This window comes from Sinocyclocheilus anshuiensis, unplaced genomic scaffold (genome assembly GCF_001515605.1).
Source record: "Sinocyclocheilus anshuiensis isolate Anshui unplaced genomic scaffold, SAMN03320099.WGS_v1.1 scaffold2350, whole genome shotgun sequence".
Classification (NCBI taxonomy): domain Eukaryota; kingdom Metazoa; phylum Chordata; class Actinopteri; order Cypriniformes; family Cyprinidae; genus Sinocyclocheilus; species Sinocyclocheilus anshuiensis.
In genome coordinates, this window is record NW_015558761.1 from 80,626 (window position 1) to 92,515 (window position 11,890).

At 37.9% G+C, this 11,890-nt stretch overlaps 1 protein-coding gene across 2 annotated transcripts in view; it reads right to left on the reverse strand.

The window, feature by feature from the left end:
* Nucleotides 1-11,890, reverse strand: part of LOC107681487 (retinoic acid receptor gamma-like) — a 46,133-nt gene that overhangs the window by 32,621 nt on the left and 1,622 nt on the right. For both annotated transcript variants that reach the window (XM_016477798.1, XM_016477799.1), the window contains exon 2: nt 567-951. In XM_016477798.1, the coding sequence (XP_016333284.1) occupies nt 567-723 (157 nt within the window). In that variant the 5' untranslated portion in view covers nt 724-951. The remainder of the gene's footprint in view (nt 1-566; nt 952-11,890) is intronic.

Consider the following 11,890-nt stretch of genomic DNA (forward strand, 5'->3'; position numbering starts at 1 on the left):
TTCCGCAGGATTATTCCAGGAGGTGGTGACTGGCATGTGGTCTGTTTGATACAGTGGATGTGCATGTCTGAACACAGCCGACATCAAGAACAAACCCTGAATCACACCAGCACACAGAACTGAACAAACTCAAAGCACACTTTACTGGTAGAATCTTCTATATTAGCTTCATTTATTTTGCTCTTCCTTTTAACAAAATAAGATTTGCATAATTTAAGTGTGTAGATACTCTGTACATATTTACACCATTTCTTTATGTTTTTTGACATTTATTTGAACAAAAACACAATAAAAACAGTGAAATTGTGAATTATTACAATTTAAAATAACTGTTTTCTGTGTGAATATAATGTAAAATGTTATTTATTCCTGAGATTTAAAGCTGTTTTTTTTTTCCTTTGCCATCACAGGAATAAAGTACATATTTATTAAAATAGAAAACAGTTATTTTCAATTTTAGTGAAAATAATTTTTAAAGTTTAGTTATTTCACAATATTACTGTAAAGAAAAGAACACACTATTAGCTCCAGTTTTATTCATAAAATAAAATTAGTCTGCTACTTACACAGAGCTGCCATCTCTTTGGGAAGGTCCGCTCCAAATCGTCCAAATAGGCTGCCATTGGCCAGAAGATCAAAGGGGGAGTGGTTTCGCATTGAACTGAAGGCAAAGGGGTAGAACCCTGTCATATGACTCATAGGCCTCTCCCTATTGGTTGCCATTTTGATGATGGCGGTCTCTCAGTGTCTAAAGACTGTCCTACGGTCCTTTCGTTGAGATGGTAAATTACCACTTCTCTATCTTTTCACTTCGACACTTTTTATAAAAGAAATTCTCTTACTAAGCTGTGTGCAACAATCGTAAATCCATTATAAACATTTGCGCAGCACTGAATGGAAGGTGATCTCAGCAAGTGATCCAGAATTGATGCACAGTGATCCAACAGATGCCTGCAAAAAAACACAAGAGGAAAAAAATAGCATTTAAAAATAATTTGACCCCAATGCACTATTAACAACAGTTTAGCACAAGAGGTCAGACCAATGCTTTCTCATAAAATTAGTCAGGATCCAACTGGTGAGGCAACGTCAGACAGAAGAACGCTATCAACATATAAAGAAGAATAATGCAGAATTTGAACTGTCTACATCTGACAGCTATGAGATCACTATCTTCTTTTTTCAGAGTAAAAAATAGAAATTTGTCCATAAAATATACCATCTACAGTTGCGCCTTAATTTACTTATTTTTTGCTCAGTCTTTACACACTAAGTAATGTGCATTTGATGTTGCAGTGCAAAGGATGTCTGGGGAAAAAAAACAAAAAAACTAAATCAGATCTGACCATTCAGATTGAAACACACACATTTCCAAGAACCGGAATTGCAATCTGATTTCAGACCACATATGAATGTGGTTTGGACTGGGTTTGTAAAAGCCAGATTTCATGTGGTTTTCTGCTGTTAGGTCTGTAAACAACTAAATGGGTTTGAGCCGGATAAGCCAAAAAAAGAAAAACAAAAATGCTGCCTGTCTGAGCAAAGAACATTTTACAAATAATCTAGCCTGAATTGGTGAACAGTTTAGCCAGGTCCGCCAAATCAGTTGTCACATTTCACGTAAATGGCATGCTTTTAAGAAGTGACAAGCAACCACTGAAACTCTGAGTTCTAATCATTTTGCTTGCATATTTCTCCAGGTAAGACATTTTACCTTGAAGACATCTGAGATATAAAAGACACAGCATCATAATCAAACAGTCACGACGCCATTTGCTTTAGTGAGAACCACTGTGAAAGAAATTGAGATCCAACAAACAGATGAAGTGAGGGGGAGAAACAGAACGAGTCTCTTGTTGGGGCATTCATCTGAACGGCCTCCAAGCCATGAAGTGATTCCAGCCAATGCCATATGATTTAAATCAGAGACACAGCTCAATAAAGCTGCCTCTGTTCTACTGCCACATGCCCAGGGTGGAGGGCACCCAGCGCTCGCTAACCCCCTCCTTCTGCCTCCATCAGGACTTGATGGAAAGTTCCAGAGCACAAACCCATAAATGGTGAAGCTGACTTTCCATATCTTCATACAGATTACAAATACAAGTTTTCTCAACTGACACACATGACTGTAATGGATTGCATTTTTAAAGAATCATGTTTACATTAGCTGTTTTGCACATTTTAAATGTATTCTAGTAAGGAGTTTCCATTGGCATCTATTGTTTTCATTTCACAGGTACATTACCTGGTAACTTTTGCACTTTAGATTTGAATTAAGTCACGATTTATAAAGTTCACTCCTTTTAATCTACTTATAAGTGGACTATTCTCTCTCTATCTTTGTCTGTCTCTTAGCCTGCATGGTTCTTTCTTTTAATTGCAGTCTGTTGCTCTGTAAGGCTGTGTTCATTTGGAGCAGGGCAACAGTAAACTGTTCCACATGTGAGGACTGTGCAGAATGGCCATGCTTCAGAACGCATTAACAATCAATCCCACTCTAATCGTGCACACACAAACACTGAACTACATTCAAATACACCGCACTGTCCCGTGTACTTACTGACTGACATGTATATGACCTTTTTTATTTTATTTTATTTTATTTTATTTTAAGCCCCAAATTCCCCAGAACTGAATTCCTTATATCTTCTTCATCCCTCCCTTTTTGACTCGCTGTCCTTTGAAAATCCCCCTTCTTGACATGTTTTCGTCTTCAGCGGTTTCTTCATCTCATTCAAGATGACAGTTTTCATGATGTTTTCAACAAAGCGCTGAGAAGAACAATAAAAAAAGAAGCAGAACAGGATGAAAGAAAACAATGAAGATGTGTTTTAGAAAAAAGCTGAAAAGTGCAAGGTGAAAAAGAAAAGAAAAGAAAAGAAAAGAAAAGTTATGGGACTTTGCATGCAAAAGCGTTGTATGGAAATGTATTAGGAGTACAGAAAATCAAACAGAATCATTATTGAGTACTTAGAAGTAAAAAGTGGTCAAAATGAGAACAAAAGAGTAAACAAAAGTGGAAAATTCAAAGCCAGGAATGAAACATTCCTCTATTGTGCAGTAGTTGCTCATTAATTAAACACACATTGGGCATAAGGAGAAGTCTAGTGTGTGTGTGTGTGTGTGTGTGTGTGTGTGTGTGTGTGTGTTAGGGGTGAGTGGGGTCTTGCAGCATATAAAAAGCAATGGTTTTATTTCACCCAGTAAAACGGTGAAATAACAAGCAGTTATACAGGAGAACTGCCTATACGGGTTAATGACTTGTAAGCAAAGTGTACCCAGCATTCACCCAGAGCATACCATATACAGTATTAATATATATACATTCTTTTAAATAGCATTTGAAGAAAACATTACCAATTTTATGCACACATTTGTTTTTATAGGATAATAAGGTGGGACATTTGTTGATTTTATATTAAACTAATTATATTTGTTATATCATAACCGTAACCAACCTCTAAACTTAATTACATTTTACAAAATATTTTTAGCCCCTTCATTAAGCCATTTTCCAACGACATTCTGTACAATTATAAGCTATTAAAGAAATGGTTCACCCAAAAATGTTATTCATCTCCAAGAAATTGGAGAAATTTAGCATTACATCACTTTCTCACCAATGGATCAATGCAGTGAATGGGTGCCATCAGAATGAGAGTCCAAACAGCTGATGAACGCATCACAAAAATCCACAACAGTAATGCAATTAACACAATGAAAAGCTGCATATATCCCATAATCCATAATAACTTTTGCTCCAGTGAAAAAGTCCATCCCCTGTTGTCTCTCACATCAAAGTCCACCCACATATTTGTTAAAAGCTGTTTTGGGCGTGCTTGATCTGATTCAGATGAGATGTCTTTTTCACTGGAGGAAATGTTATTATGGTATTTTAGTCAGACAAGGTGGTTTGAAGTTAAAACGTTTTAATGATGGATTTGTTTCTTACAAACATTCAGCTTTTTTTCCCCCGCAACCCCTTAAATGATGGACTGGAGTGGTGTGGATTACTTGCGGATTATTGTGATGTTTTTATCAGCTGTTTGGACTCTCATTCTGATGGCACCCATTCACTGCAGAGCATCCGTTGCTGAGCAAGTGATGTAATGCTACATTTCACCAAATGAATTAATTCTTTAAGGTCCATTACCCATGCTTAGCATCTAGTTTCTATGTTTCTTTCATCTAACCCATGTCCCTAGCCTCCAGATGGACACATGCTGCAGGGCTGTATGTCTGCTCTCTCCTGTGGCCCTCTGCAGGGTGCGCACCTTTACACTGTCAACAAAAGCGCCTGTGTGTGCCCTGCCTCAATGCTGCATTTATAGGACGGGCCGCCTGGCAGGGTTTGCCTGGTCTGGGTCTGCTCTCATTTACCAGCGTGAACAGAGGGAGGGGGTATAAAGAGAGGAGGTAATGAGGTAATGCCCACAAACTTTCTATGATGCAGTATTGGGAAATATTTATCTCATGTGGGTAACACAAAGACAGCATAAACACGGCCAATGCTGAAGGTTATGTTTCTAAATAATCAACAGATCTCATCAAATTTTCCTGTCAGTTCATCCTTCATAAAAAAATCAATTAATGTTCCTTAACATTTGGAATATAAGAGTTCCACTTCAGTATTAGAAATAAAGGTTCTTCAAAGGTCCTTTGCAGCACCACAGAGTTTTGTGAACTAGATTCAAGCCACTCTTTTTCACCAATAGTTTAGTCAACAGCTTGGTCTCCTCATATCTACACTCCTAACACTAAAGATGATCTATCTATGGGTGCAGCAAAAACCTTTAAAATGTATAAAACTCCATTTCTATTACACAAGAGTTTATTATTTGTTATTTATTTATCAAAATTTAAAAATGGGAGATAAGACTGATAGGGTGCGCACACACACACACACACACGTTTTATTGTTTTGAGGTGCAAAACTGATCTGCCACTTAGGAGCCATTTACACGACAACGTTTTCAGCCAAAAACTGCAAACTTTTATGCATTTTGCCTGTTCGCTTACACGACAACGGCGTTTTGGGGACTGAAAACGCATATTTTTGAAACAGGTTTCAAAGTGCAAGTTTTTGAAAACGGCACTGTTGTCGTTTCCATGTAAACACCCAAAACGAGAATCTTTGAAAACGGTGACGTCATGCGCGTGCGTAGTACGTGTTAGGTATGTAGACATGCGCAGTATGTGTCGATTTTAAAGGCAAGCGCGAAAAAACATACATAACAATGGCGGAGTACATGGTACTGTTGTTGCTGCTCAAGAGTTTGCCAACGCTTCTTCAGCAAAGTGTGGATTTACTTCACCAATATTACAATATACAACATATAATCGTCACTTCTCTACAGGTACTGTTTACTAACAAGGTGACAGCGCCAACTACTGGCCTGGCATACATAATACAGCGTTTTTGGCCGTTTTCGCGGATATGTGTAAACGTGAATCATTTTGAAAACACTGTCGTGTATACATAAAACTTTTTAAAAACACAAGGGAAAAACTTTTCCGTTTTTTACTACATCGCTGTCGCATAAACGTAGCCTTAGTAGTATTTAGCCAAAACAGGTAGATGCCAACATGGACAGGTGGCATGGCATGTCCTCATCACAAAAAAATATTGACAAAAACTAAAGCTAAAAGAAACTAGGCTACTTTATGTTACCAGGTTTACTACTCTGCTTTCTGCTTTCTGTACTATTACTTCTGTAAATATTGCTGGCATGAGAAATGCTTGTGATGTTCATTTGTAAGCCACTTTGGATAGGAGTATCTAAATGACCAACGGTAAGTGTGATGTCCAGTGAGCACAATGTGACTTTAAGGTAACATTTTTATGGCTGACGTTGGTTTAAATAATAAATAATTTCCTCTTTTGTGGAATATTTTGTTCATACCACATAAAAAGCCCTCTATTGGGTGGTTGCCATCCTGAAAACTGGATCTATCAAAATCGGTCTATTTTTGTTTGAGCATCCTGACCGGTTGAACACAGGCTCAACCAATGGCGTGAATTTGAGACGGGACTTTCTGTTTGGCTGACCAATGGAATACATGGGGAATGTCCAGGAAACTTGTGTGAAAATAATTATTTTATTTTATTTACTTATTTATGCATGCAGTTGCATGTGGTGACACTATTGGCACAGAAATGACACGCTTCAGCTTTAAGTCTACTGAGCCGAATGAGATTAAAATGTTGTCATAACAGTGACATGCTCTTTGAATGCAAACCAAAAACTACACAATGCAGAACCCATTTAACTGACTGTTAATTGCTCTAAAGTCCTCATAATTTATGACTTTGTGTAGGAACATCCAATTAGCAGTAAAAATAACATTTTGGACTCGGTCAGACACATCTAGTGTGTAATCAAAGAGTGGGGAGAAAATTGTAATAGTTTTCCTGGCCAACAAAACACGCAATCTTCTATAGACTCGTAAACTGCATGTGTTAATTTACCTTCTGTGGAATATTTTCAAAGAAAGGCAATATTATGACATCATAACACTATATGTAATATCCTGGCACAGAATGGCATACATTCATCATAAATTAACAGTTCTGTATTCATGAAGTGCTCTCTTTGGATTTCAGCAGTGCTGCTTGGGCACTACAATCCAACACCAAATGATTTGTTCATGTTAAACAAGGTCTTTATGTCACTATGAACGTGGATTTTAAAAAGGTCTGCCTCAGCACCTGGTCATGGCCATGTGTGACAAAAGCTGACTTTGCTCCAGGTTCGAGAGAGCTTGTCTTTGATGCGTGCTAATGAATGGGGTTTGGCACCTCCAACAAGAGCCCTGCAGTTCCCCAAAGAAACGATGAACAGCCACAAAGGCAAAACACGTCTGGAAAAACATGAACTGAGAGGGAATAATTACGTTGCTGAAATATGAGCCATAAATCAAAGTGCCTTGAGGGAGGCTGTGAACTTCAAACCAAAGGATGTGGTGCATTAAAACACAGACATATTAACACACATATGCAAGGCGGGGATTTTCACATGCATGCCTACGGGCTCAGCAAATACAGATGGCCATTATTGTACACAAGCGTGCATGTGTCAAAATTGAGACTCAGAGTCACATATTTCACGAAACCAGCGCATTTAAATGTCCATGCACACAGGTGTGAGACAGCTCAAGAATGTTCACACATGTGCATGCACATTTTAGACTCTATTCACAGCATGCGTACGCTTTAAGGCTTTAAATTTTACACATGACGCTCCAAACTTAAAGCAAACTAAAACATACAGATCCAGGTAATGGCTTAAGTTTCCATCCTCTAATAAACTGGAACAGAAGACTTCTCTCCCTCCAAAAATTTTTATGAGTGCGGTCAATGTTGGTGCACAATAACTTCAATTTATGAACGTCATTATGTCGTTGGCTGTGTAGTAAAAAGTGGTCAGAATATTCGTAAATATTCGTAATGGCCTCAATATTGTATACAGTTAGTTAACACCGGTAAGGAGCTCTCCTGGTGCAGCGAACAGGCTCATCAAAATTATAGTCCAACCAAATATTCAAAATTCTGTCATTATTTACTCACCCTCATGTCGTTACAATAAAAAAAAGTGTTTTTCGCCTTTAAACTTAAAGTTAACAGGGTCCAAGTTAATGAGCATGTTTTGGACCCAACATAAATTCTTCTTTTGAGTTATCTGAAAAAAAAAGAAAGTCATACAGGATTGGAACAACATGATCGTGAGTAAGTGGACCTTTAAGACCTGAAACGATAACTTACAATAACTGTGTAACAACTAGGTAGTAAACCTGAACCTAACCTAAACTTAACCTTAACCCTTACCTTATATTACCCATTACTTTCTTAGGTAAGTACATTATAAGTACACATAAGAGCACATGCTGTAAAATAAAGTGAAACTGTTATTTATGTAATAACACTGTCATTTGAAAGTAACTAAGCCACCTCTGAGTACTCATTTTTGTTAGTATTTGTTAATGCACGTTATTTCGATGCGCCGGCCAAGCATTCACATCTTCATTTGTGTTCTTCCATAAAAAGTCTCTGACCTGACACTGCAGCACAAATAATTCTGATAATCAAATTTTTCACTTTAGAGCAAGACCAGAGGTCTAATTTCAGTTCTGAAATGCACAATCCACATCCAGGTCTTTGAATAATCGAAATTAAATCGCTTGTATTATAGCAATTTCTGACACAGATGACAACTTCTTTGACTATGAACCACACAATGGTGCCGTTATATTGACCAGATTCTGTTGGTTGACCCCAGTAGTTGAAAGGTCCCGGCTGTAGTCACCTTTTAGTGCCTGGAGCAACGAGTGTGGGTCAGAGGTCATGTCTAATTGAGATTGTGGCCAGGTACTAACACACACTCAACACATAGTGAGCTAAATTGCATCTTTGTCTACTGCTGTGGATTATGTTTGAGTTAGACGCATTAAGCTCCTGCTCTTTTATTTAAAAGTTTTAATTGCTTCATAGACATATATATATATAGTTTTAAAAAAAGAGAACGTCAGGACAGTTTTCACCTCATAAGCATATCATCTGTTATTTCTCAACCCAGCACATTTCTCTAATAAGTCGCATGTAAACTGTTTTAAAAATTCCAAATGGTTCGAGTCACTCCCTTTGTTCTTTTTTCGGCATCTCCACCAACTGTTGTATGTTTCCTTTTCTCTATTTCTCACCATCTTTCTCACAAATAATCAATCTAAATGCACTGCGGATGTGGCAGCAGTAAAGTATTAACACGGGCCCGGTGCAGACTGCCAGCACATATGGAGAACACTTCTACACAACTTCTGCATGAATTATGTAGCTCCTCTCCATGAATTATACCATCTGCAGTGAACTTCACTATTGTATTACCTGCTCAGTTTCCTCTGTCAAGTGGTTCTGGGTGTGCTGTGTGAAACAAATTGGCTGCAGAAGTTAGCTCAGTCTGATAATACGTCATTTTCATAATTTCCGTCATACATGGTGTTTTTATTTTATTATTTTATAAAAGTGAAATTATTTTCTTTTTATGGGTAGGGCTGTGGTATGTGACAGGTTAGGGTAATTACTTATATATATATATATATATATATATATATATATATATATATAAAGCAATGGATTCCTATGCTGCTGATAACTATAGGTAAATGTGTGTCTTACGTGACACGGACAGAAGTAAAAGAAAGGGGTTGATGGAAGCTGCTCAGAATTGACAGACAAGCAGAGATGGTGAGAAGCCGAGAGACAGACAGCATTCTCTGCCTGAAGGAACTGTCGTTCACAAAAAGCTGAGAACAATAAGAAATGGAGGGAGGTGCAGTTAAAGTATTTAAATAGAGAGTGCTCTCTCGCTTTCTCTCTGTCAATCACACACAAACACTGCACCGGAGCAAACAGGAGCAATGCGTTTAAGGTGCAGCTAGACTAGACCAACAACGCCAGCAAGACGAACAAAGACATCACGCTGACAGATTGACTGATGAGCTATAAATCACACATGCATGCCCTAATTATTCTGCTTGTGCACCTCATGAACACAATTTAAAAGAAGCATTCAGTTTACAAATTATTTTAAGGTGTGTTTATCAGTATAAATCATTTCCATACTGCGAACATTTGCTCTGTCGATCAGGATTGATGGTGTTTATTTATGAACATGGCTGCATTTAATCTCAGCTCAGCCATATGATGATGGTTTCAGGGCATGACTTTTAACTTAAATCACAATGTAAATAATCCACACATTTAAGCTAATGATACATATAAGCCTAAAGAGTTTTCATTATAAACCAGATGCATGCACACACAGAGACCAGTACACAAGCTTTCAAAGACAATTGTTAATATTGACCTTGATAACCAAAGTGTCTGCATAATCACCATAGTAACAACAATTATTGTTATTATACTGTAGAATGAAAAAAAGTCTTAAGATGCTTTTGCAATCGTTCTGTCAATTTGCCTAGTTTCTATGCGTGGTGTTGGCTAACACCAGTTTTATTGCAACTATGGCATTTTGTGGACAATCAGGTCTTGATGAGTTTGCTTCACCAAATCTTTAAAGGGGTGGTTCACTGGTTTTTTTCTAGGCTTGATTGTGTTTATGGGGTGCAGTCTAACATGTGTTAATGCTTCGTTTAAAAAAAAAAACGCATTATTTTTCACATAATTTACCTTTATTCCACACCGCTCTGTCCCTTCTCTGAGAAACACCCTGATAATTTCCTTCTTTTATGAAGCCCCGCCCTCAGAAATAGGCGATGGGCTCTGATTGGTTAGCTAGCCCAGTGTGTTGTGATTGGCTAAACCACCTCTAGTGCGCATCTAAACATCCCGCACCTCACCTCGGCGGCATGTGCTCCGGTTGTATTGTAAACAATGGCGTCGTTAATATCGCTTATCAGTTTGAACCCGATTGAGAAGCAGAGGATATTATTGAAGAGGATCGCGCAGAACCTGTGCAAGCACGGCTTTTAATGGTAGGCCTATGTTTTTTGTTTGTTGTTGTCTCATACTTTTAGATACGCTGTTATTTGTAAATGCTACTGCTTATGTTAGCTTTTAATATACATGGTTTTATCCTGATTAACGCTTTAATACAGCAAGGCAACTGCACACCATGTTTAACGCTTCTCATAGCCATGTGAAAATAAGTGTATAATTGTAACAGTTCATTGCTGGAGCTGAGCTGAATGAGAGAGAGAGAGATATGCAGAGCTTGTGCAGAGCAGGGGGACACGAGGAACAGTATTAAGAACCGCTGCTTTAGAACATTCATTTTGAAACTTGTGAATCCTTTGGAATCCTTAGAAGACAGAATCGCGATTCATATATGAACAGATTTTTACGTGCACCTCTAGTTTTCTCTTCCTCTTCTCTAAAGCAGCGCAGCATGGCCCCGCCGCCTTTGCTGCCTTTTCCCGAGGGCGGGGTTTGTCTGGGTTTGTGATGTCACGAACCCGGGAAGTAACTCGTTGTAGTCCCTACGAGCTGTTTTTGTAGGCATTAAACTGCCAGAATTTTAAAAGACGATATCTCCGTTTGCATTGAACTTTCAGCTTCGTAACTTTGCAGATATTGTTTATGCTGAAACAGCAACATTACACACTAACTAATGTTAAAAAAGTGAAATCGCAATGAACCACCCTTTTAACTTGAATCTTTTATTGTACATACTGTATGCCACATTAACACATGGCATACAAATACCTGATATTGTATATCGTTTGTGGTCAACAAAGATTTTGTTCAGATGTTTTTGAGCAGGTCTAAATATATACATATCTGGCGAGTCCCTTACACAACTAATGAAAGTGTGTGTTAGCCAAATAACTGCTGACAAAAACCCATGAAAGCTATGGCTGCACACAGCGCAACAGGCTGTGACAAGAAAAATCTGTGAGCTAAGACCTACTTCATGCTTTTGGAGATCATTAAATATGTGGGTGGTACATGATATGGCATTGTTTACTCCACACTTTAAAAAATAAAATATATTAGGATGTTCGGTTCTTCAAATCAGTGTTGTTACTGGGCTCTTTACAGCAGCAGCAAATACATGATTTTCTAAAAACATAAAAAGTGGAACGTACAAAGTTCTCGGATGTAAAACCTGTCTGCCATTGCATTGCCATCTTAATTTTTAAGAGCCTTGAGGGAAAATTCACTGATCAGAAGTTGTTTCAAAACTTGGGAAATTTACTGGAGATCGCAATCATGTATTATTCATTCAAACAAACTCCTTGGAAACAAATAAATAAATAAAAAATAGAAGCAAACAAGGCAATTCTTGGCATACAGTAAGACTACATAGATATGAAAAAGGTTTGATATATTTTGGAGGTCTCTTCTAAAACTCATGAGATTACTCATGAGGGGGGG